Below are 24,291 nucleotides of genomic sequence, written 5' to 3'. Positions count from 1 at the left end.
CAATAAAGCTTTTTCATCGATTTTAGGATATTACAACTACTACTATTATTGTTGTTTTTTTTTGAATCCTTTTTTTTTTTTTTTTTTTTACATCTTTAAACTTATCAATACTTTCACCATCAAATTCATATACTGGGCGCTCAAAGCTAAGAGACATAAAAGTGCAAGATACATTAAACATGGTAAAATAGTTTACCATTGAAAATTTCATCATTGATATAATTGAGATTATATGAGAATTACTATATATAGGAAGACTTAAATATTTTTTCTTTTTTTTGTATAAATATTTTATAATATTAAAATATAAGCAAATATTATTTTGAACAAATTCCATTAAATTGTCTTGATATTTTTCCTCTATAATTTTTAAGCTTTTTATACAGCCTTTTATCCCATTTTTATCGTAATAATTCAAAAACAAATATTTTGAATATGTATTATCATCGTCATAGTTTGTATTTTCCTTATTCAAGTTACTATTTTTATATTTATTCTCTGTTTCATTCTCATGATACCATGTCATCATATTGTTGCTCATTTTGTCTTGTTCATTTTGTGTGTATATGCATCTTGATTCATTTCCTTGGTCATTAAATTTGTCATCATACAACTGTGGCATGTCTTTATTATGATATTTCATAGTAGTATTGCTTTCTTTTGAATATTTTTCATTTGTTGTATCAGTATATTTGGAATTTAATCCCAAACTTTGGATTTTTTTTTCTGTCTTTCGTTTTAGCATTGTCTTATAAGATTTGCTCTTGGTATAGGCTTCAAATTTCAAATTGATCAAGTCTAAATGGAAATTATCAATAAATAAATTGGAGACATGCACTTGGTCAGGACAATGTTTTTTACAAAAGCTTTTCACGTATTCGCTAAAATCGACATAATAAAGATAAAGAATATTTGCAGAGTTTAAAAAAAATAAATTCCATTTATTTTTATATAAATTTTCAAAACAGATAAATGTTATATAAAATAAGGACGTGCACATAATTAACTGTTGCATATAATTATGTAGATTATTATATATCTCTTTAATATTATTATCATTTATATTTTCTGTAATTTTTTTATATACAATATCTAGTAAATATGTTCTTATATTCGTTAATGTATGCTCATTTTTCTTATTTTTCGTATTAGTATCGTCTATATCCATATTTATTATGCTATTTCTATCATATTTGCTCTTTCTTTTTTTCGTTTTAACATTGTTTTCATTTGAGTTTATTTTTCTTTTTTCCTCATCTTGAGCATGATAATATAATCCAAAATATTTTTTATAATCATTTCCATTCTTATCAAATTGGTTGTAAGCATTTTTTTCACTAAATATATAAACTAGCCATATTTTCGATGTGAAAATAATACACAATAACAAAAGATGTATGCAATATTTATGCATTTTATACATATGTGTTATTTGGTATATTTCTCCAAAATATGCAATTATTTCTATATCTATTTTTGTTACAATATGATTGGCAATATTTGAGTTATTATAAATGTCCCCATAATATTCATCATATATATTGCTAAAAATTTCAAAAATTAAATATATATTTTTTTTTAAATCGTTCACTTTAAATAATTTGAAAAGCATTTCTGAATCACTTTTTTTCTCGTTTGGTTTTATCTTTCTATTATCAAGCACATTATCATAAGAATGTGGTGATTGGTTAATCGATTCTGAAGCAGAAGAATCTGATGACGAATTGAAAAAAGATGAGCCCGATGAAGAAGATGGATAATTTGGACTATGTGCAGTTTGATCAAATAATGGAATATCGTTTTCTCTGTCAAAAAGTTTGCTATAAAATAATTTATATTTTTTTTGAAACATATTTATAATGTAATAAATAGACAGTTTTTTTTTAATTATAATATGGTCATCAAAATAAAAATATAAAATTATATAATAAAGGCTTAAAATATAATTATAAACATATTTGTTTATCTTTGTATATATTTTTTTTAATGACAATAAATAATTTTTATTAATAATGAGCAAAGTACTAAAAATATCGTCTTTTTTAATATTTCCAACATTTTTTTCCATTTCATTGTAATTAGGGTGGTATAGCTTTAATTTAAAATTATATATGTCACATAAAAAATAATCCTTTTCATCATCAAAATTTTCATCGTTATTTATAGCTTTGTTTAAATTGTGCGATGCTTTATTATTATTCAATATTTTTTTGTATTTGCCTACATTCTTATTTTCATCGGTAAGAGAAGTATTTCCACTAGACCATTCATGATCAGTTGTACAATCTAAATTAGAATCATTTTCATTCATAAGTTTTATATATTTTTTACTAAATTTTTCTCTCAATACATTATTCAGATCAAAAATATAAAATATATCATTATTTTCTGTAATTTCCTGTCTTTTGTTGTAATGTTTTTTACACATTCCATTTGTTTCAACGGAAAATGTAGAATCTGAGTTTTTGCAAATGGGATTGTTATTGTGAATTTTGCCACTATTGGGCCAGACAAAAATGTAGTAATATAACTTATATAAATGGTAGACATTGTTGAGATAAGAAAACCTTTTTAGCGATTCAATATTATTGTAAATATAATTATAAAAAATTTCTGCCTTTATTACATAGTAGCAATTATTTAGAATTTTTTTATAGATGTCATATATATCTATGCATTCTATAATTTCTAAAATGAACTCTAAAAATACATAATCTACGTCGTTTGAAACGTTTTTATATTCTACTGAAATACTAGTAGATTTAGAATCATTAGTATTATCAGAATTGCTTACACCTTCATTCTCGTTCAAAAAAGTATCATGAAAATAGGTTATCGCATTATTTTTGCTATTATTATTAAATTTTATTGAAGGTGTTTGCTTTGTTTTTTCACTAATTTCATAACTATATTTACTATCTTCATATTTGTTGTTAACACATTTTTTATCATTCCCTTTTTCGTGGCCCTTAAATTCAAAGAAATCAAAAAAATCTCTATTATTTTTAAATTTTGTAAAATAATCATTCGTAGCATTACGCTTAAATATAATTTCGTATTTTTGAGCATATATATTTTTAAAAAACATAACATAGCAGCAATATCTTGAAAATATGAAATTTATATGGACATATGTAATGAGCAATTCATCAATGTCCATAAGAATAATATGTTTGTTTTTTTTTCTGCCATTTTTCTCTATTGTTTTATCTATATCTTGAATTTTGGATGGAGTAGTATCGAGATTATTTTCCCTAACCACACCGATGTCTTTATATAAATAGCTTCTTAATTTGTTTAATATATGCTCGCTTTGATTTGGATAAGTAATATTATTTTCAAAGTTATATATATTGAAAAATTCTAAATTATGAGAATTTTTAATTAAATTCAAGATATCTATACATACTTTATTATAAAAAAATGTTAAGAATTTAAAAAAAAATATAAAATTATGAGTAACATATTTTGACAAATTATCATATAATATTGCAAAAAGCAACGTATTTATATGTATAGATAACAAATTGTTAATCATTGTCATTTTTGCGTGTGTGTGTGTATTTGTTTTATTATCACTTTGTTTATTATTATAAAAATGGTAATCACCTTTTGATGTATTATCAAAATAAAATATATATTTCCAATAATTATGGTTAATAAAATTTATATAAAATTCATTATAATTTAATTTCATAGATTCATCATCTGTACTTTTTTCTTTTACATAAGATAAGTGTTTCTTAATTTTTTTATTTAAAAGACATATTTTTGATTTTGTATAAATCGATAAAATATGTTTGATAACCATACAACAATGCGGATTTATCTTGTTATTACATATATTCATTTGTTGGTAGTAATTATAAATATATGAAATAGACGATCTTAAATATTCTTTTGTGTTATAATCACATTTTCTAATGATATTATTAAACAAATTATTAACAATTAATATTATTTTTTTATATTTTCTTTTATCAAAATAATAATATATGATCATATCTAAAATAATAAACAGAAGGTCAATATGAGGTATGTAATAATTGTTCAAATATGTATTTCTATAAATACTTGTGTTGTTCTTTTCATTGTTAATATTATTACAAGCCTGCTCCTCCTTATCTTCATCTTCATAATTAGAAAAATCATTTCGTGGTGTTGCATGCATAATACTATCATCAATAAAGCTAAACTGCTCATTTGCATTCTTATCATTTTTGTAATTGCTACGCCTAGGTATTATTTCGTTATAATTTTCATAATCATGTTGTTGGCCATTTTTATTGACGCTAGTAAATAAATTTTCATTATTGTTGAATAAGACATTTATTTTTGAAGGAGTTATTGAAAGTTTTTCAGGTTCTGTATCTAGATTGCTATTATAAAATAAATAATCATTATTTGTTTTCCGTTTTTTTTTTTTTTCTTTTTCTTTTTCCGTTTCTGAATCTTCATTATTTAAAAATACAGGAACAAGTCCTCCCATACTTATTCGCTTTTTTTTTTTACTAACACTTAAATTGTTAAAATTTGTAATATCATATATATTCTTATTTGTTTCATCAGTATATAAATTGTTTGAACATACAGTTTTCCTTATGCTGAATTGTTTATTATCGCGCACATTCGATGTGAATTCATCTCTACTTTCATAATTTGAAGTGTTTTTCAAAAATTTCATTGGACTAACAGAATTTATATTTATATTTTCATCATCAAATGGATTATTATCAATATTTTGTATAGTAGGAGAATTTTCGTTTATTAGAAATTCATAAAAGTCATATAACTTAATTGATGTGTAAGTATTAATAGGATTAAATGGTAAACTTATAAATTTGAAATAAACGAATTTTAATATATTTAATATAAAATAGTATCCATTACGTTTTTTAATAAATTGTATAATTTTAATTGTAGTATTATAAAATAATTCAAAAAATGTATATTTCATTTTGTTTAATACTTCTATTGGTATTTCTAAATACATTTCCCATATCGATATTACATTAATAACAAATAAAAGAGCATTTAAATATAATGTTTCTGTAAATTCATCTTTATCTGATATAAACATATCCTCACATGAATAATTATCCATATCTTTTAATATTTCATATATATCTTCAAGATATAAATGTGAGTATATAGAGCTGGTAGCAGAACTGGTTGTTTTCGTCCCATCACAATTATCGGCGTTTTTATTCTCACCATCTTTTCCTTTCACAATACTGTTTTTTTCTGTTTTTCTTAGCTTGTTTGTGCTAAAATGCAAAATATTTTTATGCTTTTTCAATTTTTCCACATCTTGATTTAATACAAAATTGATATATTTTTCAAATATACTATAAGACAAAAATATTAACGATGAGTTGCACATTTGTTTTAAGATATCGTCATATCCAAATTTAACACAAATGTATGAAAAGATGCTTATATTTAAAAAGTTAAGTTTTAAAAAATTCGAAAAAATATTCTTACAAATATATATATTGAAAGTTGGATCATATTCTTCATATTTTTTGAAATAATCATAAATACTATCAGATATGATTATGCATCTTTTAACGGATAAAATAATACTATGACACACATTTAGAAAATCGATATTTATTTTTTTCAAAATATTTTTATCGATTCTAAATAGAGAATTTTCGAGAAGAAGCATATCACTTTTATACTTTACATTTTCTTCCATATTATCAAAATTTTCTGAACTATATATTTTTTCATTCAAAATACTATCATCACTGCTGCTTTCACTACTTGTTTTTTTATTATCATCACTATTGTTTGAATCGTTATATGCATCCCCTCTGTTTGTTTTATAGGAGCATTTTCGAAATAAATCATTTTTATCGCTTTCAATTTTATCTTTGAAAGGGCGATTTTCTTTATATAAATCGTCTTCATTATTTTGAAAAAGACTACTACGATAATTATGTTTGTTAGACACATTTTTTAGTGTGATTTCCGATTTTATCGATGTATTAAATCGACTTTGATTCTGCTCACAGTTACTTATATGCCCCTCTTCGTTGCCACTCCTTTTTCTATTTTTTGTTTTTTCATTTTTGTGTTTTTTTTTTTTCTCTTCATCTTCATGAATTTCATCCTTCAGAATGATATATTTTAGTGGGGAATGATAAGGTTTCATAATTTTAATCAGTTTTTTACTTTTATATTTTTTGGGGCCTTTCAAATTTGCTATATATTTTTTTAAGACCAAATCATTTTGATTTTCTTCATAATGTATATTAAGTAAAAAGGAAAAAAATCGGATAAAATTCTCAATATTTTTATTTATAGTATATATATATTTTCTGTATATAGTTTTGTCTTTTTCCATCAAAATTTTTATAATATCCAAATTAGAATAAAACATATTTATCTTATTTAATTTTATAATAAAACAAACATATAAATTACATACATTTATGTAATCTCCTGGGGATATGTATTTAGAGCTCTTTCTAATATTTTCGTCGATTGAGGGGATATTATTTTTTGTTTGTTCTTGAACAAATTCATCTATTGTTAATGAAATATATAAACATTCCTGTATTTTCTGATAAACCTTTTCTAGCAATACAAAAGAGTATTTTAATTTTTTCTTATTGTCTATATTAGTATATTCTTTTTTATTCATAGCTCCCTTATTGGTATTGTTTTCCCCGCCATTTTCCAATTCATTTTTATCGATATACAATTTTTTATAATATTTATACACACATGAAATGAGGTATATAAGGCTCAAGTTACTTTCATTATTAACCAAAATATATTTTTTTTTATCATTATTTAAATTACATATTAATTTTGATACCATATAAAACACGTATGAAATAGATTTATACACTATTTCATATGCTATCGATTTTGAGTATCTTAAACTGTTAATAAAAGATATTGCAAAATTTAGTACCTCTTTAAAATATATTTGAGATATAAATGTAAAGTTATATTCTTTTTTTTTTACAAACTCTTCAGACAAATCCATACTGTTTGCATATTTTAATGTATGGTTTTCATCAAACAAAAAAAAACTAAAAGTTAACTTTAAAATTTTTAATGTGTAATTTACATTTTTCACATTTGAACAAAATGCTTTTCGTAATTCGTCAAACATAATACTCCATAATATTTTTTTAGTATTTTTATTGACATTTAAAAAAATACAATCATTGACTAAATTATCTTTTTTGTCTTCCCCAACTAACTTGGAACTCAAACAATTATAAGCATTACCCGCATCTTTATCAGATTTGTCTGGTACAATTTGTGTGCCTTTCAAAACTTCATTTGCTGTGTTTTTTTTTTCCAGAATTTCAAGATATGAAAGTATTTCATAAATATGAAAATAAATCAAAAAATTATCTAAATTAAATATATTTAGACACGGTAAAAATGTATCAATATCGTAGAATGTTATTTTAAAAAATAATTGAACAAAGTTTAAAAATATATTATAGGTGCTATTAATTGAAAGGCCATTAGACCCAAATATATTATTAGATTTATTTTTTATATTGTCATGTTTTAATATTAAAGAATATGCTTTTTTGTTGTTAGATATTTTTCCATTTTTTTCAATATTATGAGCATTATAACAGTTTTCATTCAATATATTTTTGTCACTTTCATCAAAATAACCTATCCATATATAATTATATAAACTACTATCTGCTTGCATATTAAAGGAATCATCCCCTTGTGTAATTTTATTTATTTTTGAAACATCATTATTATTTATTTCTTTATTATTGTCTATATTGGTGTTATTCTTTGTACCAATATTACTAATTACACTTGTCTTTGTAGATTTAATAAAATTGTTTTTTTCAAAAATGTTAATAATATTTTTATTTTCGGATAAAATTATTTTATTTAAATTTGATATAACAACCTTTATTAAGGAGACTGCATTTTCCTCACTTATGTCCTTTGTCAAAAATTGTATGTTTAATTTTGCTTTAATATTGAAGAAAATTTGTATACCATATATATTTAAAAAATAAGAAAATTTAAGGATTTTTAAATTAAATAATAATTCTGCAAGCTTAAAATGATAATAAAAAACTAAAGCTAGTTTATCATTATTTGATAAAAACATCCAAAAATATGTAATATATCTCAAAATAAGATATAAGAAGTTTACATATTTTATATTATGACTTATATTTATCTTATTGTGGACATATTCAAACATATAAAATAAATATTTGTGGATGTTTTTTTTATCTTTATGTTTTTCTAAAATCTCATTATAACTTAACTTTTCTATGTGGCTTTCTTTCCCATATATCTCATAAAATGGCGCATACACATTTTTATTCACATTATCTCCAAATTTATATGGCTCATTATCTATATTTTTTAGCACATGTGATATTAGCTTCTCTAGCCGCCCATGTAAATTGAATTCCCCTTTAATCATCTTTTTCTATCAATAATTTTATTATTGTATTGTTATTTTACTAGACTTTTTAGAATTTTTTGGTTGGATAGCTATTATCTAAGTTTTTTATCCCATTTAAAGCTTGGTTATTTTATATTTTCTTCTCGAACTCAATTATGATTTTACATATAGGCATTATGTGTATATGCCTTTTTGTTGTTTCTATTACTATCTCGTTATTATTTTATAGTTATTCATTACTATTATTTATTCCTTATTAATATTTTTTAATTATGTCTAATAAATGAATTATTTTTTAAGAATTAATTCCTTTTAAATAACATATTGGGCAGGTTAAAATGAAAAACATAATTCATTGTACTAATCGTATATATAATTTAATTTTTATCTAATTAAAAAAAATATATATAATTTCTAGCATTGTATTTAACTCGTCCTTCTCATATATACGTTTATAATTGCTTAATTATTTATATTTATTATATACATATTATATATACATCATCTATGTCTTATTTTAACAAGATATAAGATGATCCAAACGGATTAAAAGGTTTTTTTTTTAAATAAATAAAATAAGCCAATATAAACAAATCTTGAAATAATATATATGCCAAAAAATATTAAAAAAATATATAAAAATACAATAAAATGATAGTGATATGTTAAGCATTAAAAAAATAATAGGTAGGAAATATTCCTATCGTTGATATAAAGAAGCAATGATTAATTTTCTATTAGGCTATTGTACCTTTTTCATTTTTAAATGGTTTTACAAAACATTATCACTTCACATACACACTATAAAAATAAAACAGTAGTAGAATAAAGTGTAAGAAATAAAAATGGTAACATAAAACGCTTTCTAAAAACTTAATGATGTTATTACTTTTTTCTGTTTACATTTTTCGAAAGTGTAATAGTATACCAAATTAAAAAGTACTATTCGTGTGAACAAAATTCAAGAGAAAAATAATAAATAAATAGCATACATATCAAATTAAATATAACTATTCAAAGGATAGATTGAAATGATGTATGGATATGCATTATATTAAAATGAGCACATCATATACATTGTATTATACATATATAGTAAAATACTTATTATTAAATGATAAAAATAATATATATAAAATAATAATTAAAGGAATAATAAAAATTGCAACAATTTTTAAAGCTATAATTAGTAGCGAATTTATTTCATATTTTAAAGAAGGAAATATGAATTTCACACAAAATCATGCACGTTTTTTTCACATAAAAATATTAAGCACATTTTCAACAGTTGGATGTTTTATTTTTGCATCATCTTGGAAACATTTAATTATGGTTGTTTTAAAGAATGTATAATTTGTATCATAATAGTTAAATTAATATTAAAATGATAATATCATTATATCATAAAAAATAATTTTAAATAATATAAAATAATTTTACACTTAGAACAATACCAAATTTGTAAATCGAAATCATTTTAAAAATAGAAATAACGGAAAGCATAATATATATATTATTTTGCAAAATATATAAATAAAGCAAGAAAAATGATAAACATATATTTCTATATTATATGTTTTATATTTTTAAGTTAAAGAAAATGGGAGAGCTTCGCAATATTTTTATATCTATATACAACAAATTTAATAAAAAATACATTTTGAACTATATACCACTAATAAAATATGGACAATAGTAAATTTTTTTTATCACAAAATCATACATCGCGTGTACTCAATAACTCACTGATGCACTGCGACTTATAAAAATGTTTCATATTAATATTGTCTATATAAATTTATACATGTGTGTATGTGTAAGCATAAGTATGCCTATGTAAACATACTAATACTTGCATAGATGATCGTGAGAATACATTTTATGTATTTATATATGATAATTAATATCATTTAGGTTTCAAGTTTTTCTAAAAAATTGCTCTAAATGGATCGTATGATTTTTCCCTTTTAAATACTACAATTTTTTATGACCCCTTAATTCAATTACATTTTAATACAAATATTTGTTTTTTTCACTTAACAAAAGTTGCGTTGATCTTTTTGTGTCGAAAAAAATGGAAGAAACGATTTCTATAATGGATTTACTTATCATTTTCTTCCCCTTTCTTTTAGATAAAATTTTTGCTGGTGTTAAAAGTTGTATAGCATATCTCAGAGAACAACTCATGCCTGAAATAAAAATGAATTGATCAAATTGATATGTAAAAATAAGCTAATAATATAATGGATTAATATTTGGATAGTAAAAAAAATATCAAATGATAATATTCACTTTATTATTATTTTCTTGAGGATACCTATGTCGGCTAAATAATTTAAGGCTTCATTTTCAATTTTTATATTTTCAAATTTACATCTTAATTTTAAAACCTTAAATAGAAGCATAATAAGTAAAAAAAAGAAAAAATCTATTGTTTTGGAAAAGGTTTTAAATATAAAATATATGAATATATTTATCTGTGTTAATTCCAGTATGACTATACCTGCAATATCTCTTCTTTATTATATAACATCGTCTTTACGATAATTATTCTATCGAGTAAATCAACAGGTATTCCATGCGCAGATATTATATTTGTACCTGTCAAATCAAATATGTATGAGGATTAGAATATCTATATACACAAATATAAGAATAATACACAAACACATTATGCATAAGTGTATATGTTTCCATAGACTAATTTGTATATAAAAATAGTTATAGCGAAAAAAAAAATGAATCAAACCTTTTATATTGCAAATTCCTCGATTTGTTGCTAAAATAACAATGGGCGCTAAATTTGATTCTAGGGTTCGGTTTAAATACGTGAAACACTCGATATCTAACATATGCACCTGCATATAAGTTGTAAACAAATTATATACATAAAAATAGGTATTCTAAGAATATATATCAAATTCATGATGTAATTCATTCAATAATATGCGCATTTATTTCAAAAAAAAATGTATTACATATATGATAATAAAGTTTATGCAAATTTTTTTTGAGTAATGTACCTCATCAATAAATAAGACACCAGGAACAATTTGAGCAATTCCTTGGTCTACATATTTATAAACAATTTTATTTATTTCATTTCGTAATTTATCTGTTATTTCTGTTTTTTTACATTTAGCGTTTTGAAAAAAGTTAAGTATATTATCTTTGGGTTGGACATTAGATATATCTAAGTCGTATAATGTAACATTTTGTATGATATTTTTTTTTTTATGAACATTTCCCTTAGGTAAGTCAACAAATGTATCTGTTTCTATATCAAACATATCTTGATATAAACTACATCTACCTACTCTTTTAACCAATCCACTATGTGATTCTATATATATAACATCTTTTTCTTGTATTTTTTCTTTTAATATATTTTCATATATAGAAGAATGTATTTTTATTTTTTTTTGTTCTTTTAATGTTTTCAAAGTAATATGTACATAAGATATTTTCTTTTCGTCATATGTATCATCATAAAATGGTTCTAATTTTATAACTTCTCCTTCAAATACTTCTTTGATTTCTTTGATTTTTACGCCAATACTTTTTCTTATATATTGTGTTAAAATTTCAGTTTTTTTAACCTCACAAGAATATACTTGAGATGCATTAAATATACAAAAAGGAATAGACTCTTCGCTAATTTCTTTACTTATTGCAATAGCAATAGCTGTTTTCCCACTTCCACTAGGGCCAGCCAATAATAAGCATTTACAAATGTTTTTCTCTTTTATTAAGTTTATAAATATTCCTGCTGCTTCTCTAGCTTTTTTTTGACCAACCATACCTTTGCAATTATATAAGCTTTTTATTTTATCTTTACCTTCTTCACCTTCATTACTTGATGCATCAATATTATTATCTCCATTCATGTTGCATATTTCATTGTATTGATTATCATGTATATTTTCACCATTTGTAAGCTTGCCATTTTGCTCACTTTTTTTATATATCTTTTGAGGTTCGTCTAAATCAGCATCATGCACAAATCCGTCCTCATCTAAACCCAAGCCGCTAATATGGCTATGGAGACTTATTCTCTCTTTTTCTTTATTGGATTCGATTATATTCATGGGAATAAAGATATTAAAGGATAAGATAAATCAACAGACTCTGAAAATAGAGAGAAAGGCAAAAAAATCGTGTTTTTCTATTATGTGTTAAAATAATAAATATTTCCTTTAAATTCGTTTTGCTTATAAGTAGACAATAGCACATGCATTTATTATCATTAAATGGATAAGTTTATTTATGTACTTAAACATTAAATTCGTAATAAAAATTAAAAGAACTCTGTAAATATAATAGACCATATTATTATTTTCCTATTTACAAAACAAAGGAATAGAGAGTGTGAAAAAAAAATTTTGTTTTCATTCCCATTAGTTTACTGCATAATTAAGATGCACCATGCTAAGGTTTGACTGACTTTTGCGAAATTTATTTAAAAATATATATTATATATCCCTTATTTAAATATTGCTGGTGTACACATTTTTATAGGTGTACTCACTATAACATTTTTTTTCATGGAAAATTTGTGGTCGACAAAAAAGGATATTGCACAATATGTGTAATATATTCTTATAAAAAGAAGAACCCATTATCATGTTCCAATGAATACATATATAATGAGAAAAAATGCATATATCGGTGCAAAAAACTATTTTACGGGAAAAGTATAATTGTATTTTTTAGGACATAGCAATAGTGTTTTATTTATGTTATAAGAGTACTAAAATATTCATCATTTTAATAAAAATTACAAATATAAACAAAATCACAAATATTATAAACAAAATGAAATATACATATACAGTAATAAACAATTGGAAAGCAAAAGAATGTAGCACATATGTTCTCTTTTTATGCGGCATCATCTATGGATAAGTGAATCTTCGTGCGCTTTTTAATATTATAAATATATCCTAAAACTGTGTATATATATATAACGAAAGAAAGAATTGGTATATATAAAGAATTATAACTAATAGAATATTATTGTATTTTTTAATATTACTGTGTAATAACTTTATGTCCTTCGAAAAAAACCTTAATCCAGTATTGCATAAATTTTCGCCTAATATGAGATAATTCAATTTACACCTAAATAAAGAGAAAAAACCAAATAAAATATAAAATGCATATTTGAATAATATAAATCAATAAATATGCATAATAGGCTAAAATATATACATAAATGGCAGAATATCAGATGTGTGCTTAAAAAAATTTTAATTAAAAAAGAAAATTAATACAACACATTGATAAACGATATGAATATTTCGTTTTTTATTTTTGTACCTTTTAGAATAAACGGAATGTAAAATTACGTATGCTTTAATTAAGTTTTCAAAATAAAAATAACACATGAATTCATCAAAAAATGCAAAGGTATTGCTTGAAATTTCGTTCGTATTGATTGTTTTGAAGTTGTAATGCAACAAATAAGAAGGTACATATTTATTTTGGTTTTCATAAATTTTGGTGAAAATATAATTCCGAACTACTTGTTTTTTAAGGCTAAAAAAAAGCGCTAGTTCACTAAAAGAAACATAATCTTTAAACCTAAAAATGTATCAATTAAAGTAGACAAAATAAATACAAATGTTGCATTATTAATTTCATGCGCATAGTGGGATAGTGAATACTCCTCTTTAAGAGAGAAAAGGTGATATTATTTTTAACACACTAATAATCCATTATTAATGATATAGAAACAAGGTGTATATTGTGTCAGTTATTCATATTTGTTACTACTTTATTTGTAAAATTACATATGTGTGTATAATTGATTGCCTTTCTAACTAAACTAATTTATATATTTTTTTTCATATAATACAAATATGTCTATGTAATTTATGTATATACTAATTGATAGAGGTGCCTAAAGAATACGTTTTGCATATATCATACTTCTTGTAACTCAAAGACAGCAAAGATAGAATATAATATATATCAGGGTGATAGTTGTATAATCTATAAGCCTTGAATAGCGAATTAAAAGTTTTATTGGGGATATTATTCACAAAATAATAATATGACAATAATATATATGAATGAATATTATTAAAAAATAGTTTATTAAGATTTTTACAATAAATTATAATTTGATGAGCTTTTTGAGTTAACTGCAAGGAGTATATTAAATTAGACAAGGAATAAAAATATAAATCCGAAAATATATTTGAATAAGTATCAATAATATATTTGTATATTTGTATAGATCTTTCTATTTTATTAAAATGTAATAGTAAAGACGCATTGCAAAATAAAAAATAAATATATTTATTTATTTTTTTTAGTTCCATAGCCAATTTTTTAATACAGCTAATTTTATTTAGCAAATAAGCCGAATTGACAAAAAAGGTTATTACGCAAGAGTCATATATCTGATCCATTAACAACAACTTACATAAGCTATAGCACATAGAATAATTACGCTCATAAAAACTTCTTTTTATATTTATTATAATATATATTTTTGAATATAAAAATACCCTTGGAAAATATTTAGAGAATATATTTTTTGTTAAATATATATAAATATCATAAAGTGTTATTTTATTATATATTGAATTGTATAAAATCACTTTTTTAAAAATTAAAATGTTAGGATAATTTTTTGTATGAAACATATCAGTTTCATTAAAAATATTTGATACTTTAAAATATTGTTTCTCAAGGTCACTCATATTTTTTTCACACTTATTTTGTTCTATATACTCTTTGTATTGGTTCGTTTTCTGAATCGTATTACTTAAAATATAACAATTATCTATTTGATTATTTTCGTCGTCGTTGCTGCAATTTTTTTCTAGTATTGTTCTTATATTATTACTATTATATGTATTTATAGATCTATGGTTTTCAATAATTCGATGTCTATTCTCATATGCATTGCTATTCGATGTATTAATTCTATTTAATTTGGTATCATAATTAATGGCATTTGCTGACATTCTGCAACTACTTTTACATTTATTTTTACATATTTTTTTATTTTTATGTTTTGCTTTTGTTACACTTTCAATAAGGAAAAGAAAGTGATAAAAAACTTTACTATTGTGAAATTGGTACTTAACAGAGTATAAAATAAACAAGAGAAAGTATTTTAGCCATTTTACTTTTTTGCTACATTTGGCTAGTAAAATTAAGTATATCTCATCCTTTAAAGATAATAAAGACAGCCCAAATAATTTAAGAATGATTTGGGGATATATTGGGCATTTTAAAAATAATAAAATAGAATATTTTAAAGAGTGATTATATAAACCTTTTAGTTCATATAAATCAATAATTACTTGCAATAAATAATAGCAACTATTCTTTATCAATTTTTTTTTATTGAGCTTATTTATAAACATTATACCCTTATTTAAACAATTTTTGTTTTTTATTTCTAGTAGAGATTTTATTTTTATATAAGCTATGTAATTTATGCATTTAATTTTTTGGAAATTTTTACATAAAAATTGCTTATCGCCCGTTACATTAATATAGCTATCATCGGAAATATTTATAATGTTTGTGCAATCATATATTTTCTTAATAGAACTATTCGAATGCATAAATGCTTGATGAATATCGTTACAATGCTTATTACGACCTCCTTTTTTTTTATTTATTTTATTATAATTTTTGTTTGTGTCTTTTTCTGGACATGGGAATACCCATAATCTTTTATGTATACGTAGCAAATTCAATAGCTCAACATATTTTTTTTTTAAGAACAATGATTCGATTAAATAAATAAAGTTTTTTAAATTAGGTTGCTTGTAGAATAATATCTTACTAATGTATTCCATTTTATTATATAAAAAATATTTTTGAGAATATATATACATAGTTTCTAAAAATGCATAATATACATCATTGTGGTTATCATCTTGTAGGTTCTCATTTTTTATTTTATCTTTTTCAAAGTCTAATATATTACTACTTTCATAATTCTCACATTTTGCTGTTTTTGAATAATCACATACTTTGTCTAAATATGGAATTTGATTATTATTAATAACTCTTATTGTCTCTTTGTTTTTTATATTTTCTATTTTTTCTTTTTCATCATCTTTACTATATGTGTTATATACTGTATTATTGTTTATTACATTATTCTGTTCTTTGCTTGTTTTTGAAATTTCAACATCATGTTTATTTTGTTCGCAATTTGTTTCTTGAATCTTATCTACACTTTTTGTGCTATTGACGTTTTTAAAATATCTTAAAATATTTTCTGTATGCTCAAAAAAAATTCGCTTTTTATTATTTAATTGCTTATCACTTTTTTTTATAGCATATATTTTGGTCTTAACATTATTATTTATAGGAATATAATTTTTATCAGACACTGTATCGCTTTTACTAAATTCGATTAAAAATTTATCTTTATTAATTTCAGCTTTTTTATTTTTTTCTTTTAAACTAAAAATGCTAGACAATTTTATATTCGATTGATCAATGCTTATATAATTATTCCTGCCATTAAACCTTTTTTTTATTTTATTATTACTTATTTTTTTGGTTTTGTTAACATATTTATATAAATTATTAATAGCAACATTTCTATTTACACTACCAATGGAAAGATTAGATTTAGGGGTATAAAATTCAATTTCTGAATTTTTCGTTTTTTTATTTAAATTATGCTCCTTTTCTTTCGAAGTCATTTTTAATTTATATTATAACTTTGAAATTTTATTTTTAATTATTTTTTTTCTCATCTACAGTGTTTAATCATATTGTGTATATATGTCTATATTATGTACACATGCATTCAATATAAATTTATTTCAATATACAAAAATTTATTACACAAATGTCAAGAATTCATGACTAAAGAAAATTAAAAATAAAATGAGAAAATATGCAAATGCTTGTATTATTAGCATATTCTTATATGCTGAGAATGATATAAAAATGTGTTTATATAGATATAATACTATATTTATTATGAATAATAATATATGCCTATCCTTTTTATCCCATAATATGATATATTTAATATATATTATACTCATTATTTAGGTTATGTTTCCATTCCCTGCTCTTTATTTTTAATACTTAAAAAAACATCGAACTGCCATAGAATTTCAATGTATGCATATAAACCAATTTGGACATATATTTGGATGATTTCGCTATTTTATTTATTTTTTATTATTGTCTCATGTACGTATATATTTAACTCATTTAAGTAAGAATTTTATATAATATTTTTTAGATGATTCTATATTTCTTACTTTATTTGATTTATTTATTTATTTATTTATTTATTTATTTATTTATTATATAATAAAAGTAATGATTAATACTACAAAACATATTATTAATATAATGTTATTTCCTTTTTAATTTATATACACATAAATCATATAACATAATTAAGAAAAATGATCCAGCATCATATAAAAAAGAAAACATATTTCTTAGCAATTTACATATATATCTCATAATCCCGTGTATTAGGAAACGGATATATATATAGCATGCATACACAGGAATGTATATACTTTATGTGCATAAACACATATATAGACGATTCAATAATATAATCCATTACTATAAAAATTGCTGGTAATTTTGAAACAAGGATATATATGTTTACAACGTTCTTATTATTTATTCCATTCAGGATATAATGAAGTAACAACTTCAACATATTTTGCTTTGGCATCATCTTTACTTAGCTCTTCAACTGATTTCCATGCTTCGTATTTTTTTTTTTCTTCAAATTTAAAAAAGCTTGGGGCCTCAATATTACATGAGCCAAACATACCTTGCTTATAATATTTATATAAGTCCAGTTTTAATTCCATTGAAAGTGGCTCATTCTTAGGTAGTGAGCTAACGAAAGAAACACATTTATCAAATAAATCACCCATATCCACTAAACTTGAGATGCTAAAAGTAAAAATGTAAAAAAATTATGAACATATATATAAAGTTTTAACGTAAATATATGTGAGAATGTCAGTTTATAATTTTTTGGGGTGATGTAAAGATTTTTTCATATTATTATATTTTTACATGGTAACTATAAAAGGATGTGGAAACTATATACTAAAAAACTATGGTATAAATGGAAAATAAACTGCGAAAAGAAAAATACATTACTATGTATTTATTCAATATAATATATGATTGTATAAATATCCAAATATAATTTCACAATGTATTTTATCAAATACCTTATTTTTTCACGAATAAAAATACTGAAATAGTGATGCGTGCTTAAATGTTATAACTTTTAAAATAAAAAAATATTATTTTCTGGATAGGAATTTAAAATAAATGTCACAACTTTATATTAGTAAAAAATATATTATTAAAATATAAGGTTTTTTATATTATAAAACTTAAATATTTTTTATAATATTTTTACCATATCAAATGCTTGCTGTACAAACATAAAATGTATTTTTTGCCAAAAAGTGTGTTTATATTCATGTAATTTATTATATTATATTATATTCAGATTATATGTGTAAAGTGCAATATCCCTGTTAATAACTATTTTTAAATGTGCGAGATGGCCTATTCTTATTATAACATAATTTTTCCGTCTATACGATTTTTAATGAATACAAGCCGTATAGTACAGTTTTGCAAATTCGATATATTATATATGTGTTTATGTTATGAAACATGAGGCTTATTTAAGACGACGGTTCTTTTAACTTTTAAACAAAAAGGTAATAATAGCAATTATAATGATAGTAAAACACTATTGTCAATAATTGTTATTATTTTGTGGTTTTTTATAAGAATAATTATAACACATTTTATTTTATCATTTTATTGTTTTTTATATAAAGTAATAATATTCATAATATATATGTATTTTGTATAAAATAGTATTACTAATCAATTTGTATGTAAAAATATAAAAGTGATGTGTAGAATATAAAATGTTATAAAGCAAGAACAAAAAACAAAAAAATATTTGGTGATATTACCAAAAACTGGTGTATATACGTAAAAAAATATAAAATATCAAAAATGGAGTGCATGTAAAAGATATTATTTAATTTCTACATGTAATGTTCTTCTTTTAAGGTACTTGTTATATTTATATAATTGTAATTTCTTTGGTGTGTTAACTTTATTTTTTTCTGTCACATATCTTGAGGGTCGTTTCCCTAATTTCCTTGCTTCAGTACATTCAAGGACTATAACTTTTCGATTTTTTTTTTTTCTTGCATATAAGCTTACTACAAAAAAAAGGAAGAAAATATTACTTTTATTTAGTGAACAACTTTTATTAGGAGCGATCATGAACGCTATTTCTACATTTGCATGCATATATATGTGTATATTCTTGTTATTGTTAAGCAAATTGGTATTTACATAATAAATGCAAAACATGAAAGGAATACAATTTTATTTATGTATTATTATATGGAAAATGACTAGATGTGCACATTTTTGGCATTTTTTTAAATAATATGTTATTAGGGTTGTTACCATTTCTTCTATTTTCTGAACTGATTTTTGGATAGGGTATTTTTATGCTATTTATATTATTTGGCGTGATAAATTGCTGGCAACATTTTATTGAAATAATAAGTAAAAAAAGAAAAAAATATGCTAGTGTGTCACATTTTCTCATATTCTTTATATATTATCTCAATGCGTATCATGTATTCAACTCCTCTCGATTGTATATACATTTGTATAAGCAAAGGTTTGCTATTAAAATGCCAATATACACAATTTCTTATATCTTAATCAGTTGGTTTGTATGCATGAGCATTATATGTATTTATTTAAAGTTTGCTATATATAATATTTCGATGAAATAGTTAGTCATTTAATATAATTATATTTCAATATATCGTTTGTTCATATTCCATACTCTTACTACACTCGTGTTTACGCTCTTTGGTAACTAAACACACCGATAACTTTACGGAAATAAATATATGCTATATATATCACATCTTTACATGTTCTATCCCGTTCGTACGATTACAATAAATGTAAAATGCAACATATTAAGTATACACCTTAGCTCATGAGTTGAAACAAGCTTATATCGTATACAATGGGACAAAGAAAATAAGATGAGGAAAGATAAAAAAAATATATTAATTTTTTTTAAAGGTAAATTCGTGATAACCAAAAAAATAAAATAATAAAACGAAATAAAAAAAGAATAAACAAAAAGAGAAATAAAAATATGTATATTAAAATATATAATTTTTAAACGGGTTGATTTTTTTTTAAAAGAAAAAAATGTATATGTATTTATGTATGTAAATAGCCCTCAAAGCATAGAGCGCCACGCTGAAAAAATAATTTAAATTGCTAAGAAAATTTCCTTTAGTGTTTTTTATTCCTCAAACTATATATATATTATGTATATTTGCATATGTGTAGATATATGCTCATGAGCAGGCTGGCGAGCGCGTAATAATATATCCATAGATAGTTTTTTAATTTTTTGATAAATGATTTTATTAGTAGAAAGTAGGAAAAAACGCTTCGCTCAATAACGAGGAGAATAATAGTCTGTTGCTTTTTCGGCATAATAATATCGTAAAATATTGTTAAAAATTGTTGAAACAAATAAAAAAATTAATAACATAATATATTGATGTGCCAATAGAAGGTTTAAGAATATACATTTTTTCATCTTAGCTTTTATACAAACATATTTTATTATAATATGTATATATAAGTTAAATAATTTAAAATAGTTGTTATATATTCATGGTTGCTGAAAAGTTAAGAGATGTAATATTAAGACCAAGGAAATTGATGGCATTACGTATGCCAATAGTACATAGAAGAAACTATATGAGTAACGACGAAATACAAAAATTTAAAAATAGAAATAATGAAGAAAAATATAGTAAAAGAGAATGCACTGAAAAAACAAATAATGAAATAAATAATTTTAAATACTCATATATAAATGAGGATTGGGTGACACCCTTTGATATATACAAATGGTCAGATATTTTAAATACTAATAATGAAAAGTTAATAAGTGATGCAATAAAACACGAAAAAAATGAACAAATGAAAAAGAACTGTAAGAAAAGGAAAGAAGTTGGCGAAGCTGAGATAGAAGACCCCTTGAAGGCATTGCTCAATATAAATAGAATATTGAAAAAATATGGAATAATAATAAATGAAAATGAAAATGATATTCTTGTTGAAAATCAAATAAAAACATATTTTGATAATTTCTTAAACTTATTAGAAACAAACTTTGAAAATAATGATTTAATAAAAAATATAATAAAAGAAGTAAAAAAAAATGAATCTTATATATTTTATTATATATATAAAAACTTTATGATTATACATGGATTACCATTAAAATGTTTTTGGAAATATGATAATATTGAAAATCAGTATAATATTAATAATAAGCATAACCAATTTAATGAAAATGGTGAAATATTTGAAAATGAATATTTGTTTCAAAATGTAGACATTAATAAAATTGATTCATTACTAAATGACGATGGATTGGATAATATAATGAAAAAAAATATGGATAATAATACCAAAGATTTCAAGCATGATCAATCATTAAAAAACAATAACATGAGCAATACATATAGCGTTGACCATCATTTTAAAAATTCGTCTGGCATATTTTCTACCAAATACAAATTTACCAACTCGTCCTTCACTAATATAACTAACATAGAAAAGGAGAATAAAAAGCCAACAAGTGATAACATATATGAACCTAATAATGGTAGTAATTACAGTATAAAACGGAGTAACAATCAAAAATTAGGACAAAGTTATGAATATAATATTGCAAATAATTTTGGGTTTTATAAAGATAGAAAACATCTAAGTACTACCCCTTCACACAATAATATAAAATATGAAGATCCCACCCAAAAAAAAAATTTTTTCGTGAATCCAAGTGATAGAAAAAAGTATATCAAGAAACGTGATGTAAATGAAAAAGAGGATATAGGTCATTCTACTCCAATTAGTGGAAAAGCAAATGAAAAAAGTTGTGATACACACATGTTTGGGAAAAAACAATATGAAGCTTATGTAGAATTAAACAAAAATAATGAAGAAACAATTGAAACCCCCAAAGAACATTTCATGGTTGACGAAACAAATTTCAATTACAATATTAACATTTTGGATAACAAAATAAAAATTAATGAAAAAAAAGAGAAAACAAATTTTCGAGTAAGTGAGGTGCCAGTTTCACCTTTAAGTAGAGCTAAAGTATTTGGCAAAGTATTTTTTGATATTGCAAAAAATACTAGTATTGAATATATAAAAAACAAAATTATTTCAAATGAAATAAATAATAATCAAAAAGATCTTATTATTAACGAAAAAAATGCTGAAATATTGGCTAATGGATTAAGTAAAATGAGGGGAGTAGTTTTAAAATTGGGGCAAATGGTAAGCTTGCAAGATGAATGCTTATCTCCAATATTAATAAAAGCACTAAAAATGGTTAGCAATTCAGCTGATATAATGCCAAAAGATCAATTAGTAAAAGTTTTAAAAAGTGAATTAGGTGAAGATTATGAAAGTAAATTTGATTATTTTGATTATAAGCCCTTTGCAAGTGCATCTATAGGGCAAGTACATGAAGGTGTAATAAATAATAAAAAAGTTGCGATTAAAATTCAATACCCAGGTGTATATGAATCCATAGATAGTGATATAAAAAATTTGCTATTTATAAATCAATATACTAATTTAATATTAAAAAATTTATATATTGAAAATATTTGTAAAGAAATAAGAAAAGAATTAATATGCGAATGTGATTATATTAATGAAGCAAAATATTATGTACTTTTTAAAAATATTTTTCAAAAAAGTAAGTATTTTTATGTGCCAACTGTTTATTCTGAATATGTAACAAAAAGAGTTTTAGTAACATCTTACGTTGAAGGTATATCATTAGAAAAAGTAGCAGAAAGCTATCCGCAACCTATTAGAGATTCTATAGGTCAAAGAATATTATATCTTTGTTTACATGAATTGTTTGTTTTAAAAATTATGAACACAGATCCTAACTTAGGTAATTTTATATATAATCCAGAAGAAGATAAATTATGTCTAATTGATTTTGGAGCTACAAGATCATATAAAAATGAATTTGTTGATCAGTATTTAAGACTCGTAAAATCATCAGTCGAAGAAGATGAAGACAAAATTTATCATTATTCATATATGCTTAATTTTTTTATTGGTCAAGAAAATGAAGATATGAAATCATCTCATATTAAATCAGTCATATTAGTTGGAGAGCCATTTAAATCTCAAGTGTATGATTTTGGTAATAATGATTTAGCTAAAAATATATATACATTATTACCCAGAATTATATATAATAGATTAGTTCCCCCACGATCAGAAATCTATACGCTTCACAGAAAATTATCAGGTTCCTATTTGATATGTATGAAGCTAAAGGCCAGGGTTAATGCTGCTGATATTTTTAATTCTATTTACAAGAATTATGTTTTTTCAGTTAAGGATACATACACAAAAAAATCATAAACACCCTTTTTTGTGTACACATTTTTTTTAATTTGACTAATTAATTTGCTTTATATAAAGTTAAACTAATATTTGTTTTATTTCATTTGCTTATATGTAAAAATGTATGCACCTTTTTATATAAAAAATGAAAGTACTTAGGTACTCCAAAAAATAAAGCTATATCATTTGGATAACCCAAAAAAAAGTATATATATCTATTATACATTAATATCACTACCTTCTTTATGAATATAAACACCCATAAAGGTATACACACCATTTTTGCATTTTATTTTAAATGCAGCGAAAATATTTAATTTATATATACATTTTTTTATAAGGATACACATACATTTAAAAAT

At 22.6% G+C, this 24,291-nt stretch overlaps 6 protein-coding genes across 6 annotated transcripts; 1 reads left to right on the top strand and 5 right to left on the bottom strand.

Moving 5' to 3' along the window:
• Positions 1–22: 22 nt before the first annotated feature.
• PVVCY_1402970 (peptidase family C50, putative) lies at positions 23–8,440 on the bottom strand (the record flags this gene model as incomplete). Its single annotated transcript, XM_037634868.1, has 1 exon — positions 23–8,440. One exon carries the CDS (start codon positions 8,438–8,440, stop codon positions 23–25), a length of 8,418 nt encoding a protein of 2,805 aa, XP_037490909.1.
• Positions 8,441–10,432: 1,992 nt separating this feature from the next.
• PVVCY_1402960 (RuvB-like helicase 1, putative) lies at positions 10,433–12,510 on the bottom strand (the record flags this gene model as incomplete). The annotated part of the gene is made up of 5 exons (XM_008624731.1): positions 10,433–10,611; positions 10,740–10,812; positions 10,926–11,023; positions 11,172–11,280; positions 11,446–12,510. 5 exons carry the CDS (start codon positions 12,508–12,510, stop codon positions 10,433–10,435), a joined length of 1,524 nt encoding a protein of 507 aa, XP_008622953.1.
• Positions 12,511–14,307: 1,797 nt separating this feature from the next.
• Positions 14,308–17,106, bottom strand: PVVCY_1402950 (conserved Plasmodium protein, unknown function; the record flags this gene model as incomplete). Its single annotated transcript, XM_037634867.1, has 1 exon — positions 14,308–17,106. The coding sequence occupies one exon, from the start codon at positions 17,104–17,106 to the stop codon at positions 14,308–14,310; it is 2,799 nt and encodes a 932-aa protein (XP_037490908.1).
• A 948-nt stretch (positions 17,107–18,054) lies between these two features.
• Positions 18,055–18,321, bottom strand: PVVCY_1402940 (acyl-CoA binding protein, putative; the record flags this gene model as incomplete). The annotated part of the gene is made up of 1 exon (XM_008624733.1): positions 18,055–18,321. The coding sequence occupies one exon, from the start codon at positions 18,319–18,321 to the stop codon at positions 18,055–18,057; it is 267 nt and encodes an 88-aa protein (XP_008622955.1).
• Positions 18,322–19,459: 1,138 nt separating this feature from the next.
• Positions 19,460–20,048, bottom strand: PVVCY_1402930 (apicoplast ribosomal protein L33 precursor, putative; the record flags this gene model as incomplete). Its single annotated transcript, XM_037634866.1, has 2 exons — positions 19,460–19,650; positions 19,904–20,048. The coding sequence occupies 2 exons, from the start codon at positions 20,046–20,048 to the stop codon at positions 19,460–19,462; spliced, it is 336 nt and encodes a 111-aa protein (XP_037490907.1).
• A 1,103-nt stretch (positions 20,049–21,151) lies between these two features.
• On the top strand, positions 21,152–23,947 carry PVVCY_1402920 (ABC1 family, putative; the record flags this gene model as incomplete). Its single annotated transcript, XM_008624735.1, has 1 exon — positions 21,152–23,947. One exon carries the CDS (start codon positions 21,152–21,154, stop codon positions 23,945–23,947), a length of 2,796 nt encoding a protein of 931 aa, XP_008622957.1.
• Between the last annotated feature and the right edge of the window lie 344 nt (positions 23,948–24,291).

Source organism: Plasmodium vinckei (assembly GCF_900681995.1).
Source record: "Plasmodium vinckei vinckei genome assembly, chromosome: PVVCY_14".
In the NCBI taxonomy this organism is placed as follows: domain Eukaryota; phylum Apicomplexa; class Aconoidasida; order Haemosporida; family Plasmodiidae; genus Plasmodium; species Plasmodium vinckei.
This window is presented reverse-complemented; position numbering and strand designations above follow the sequence as displayed.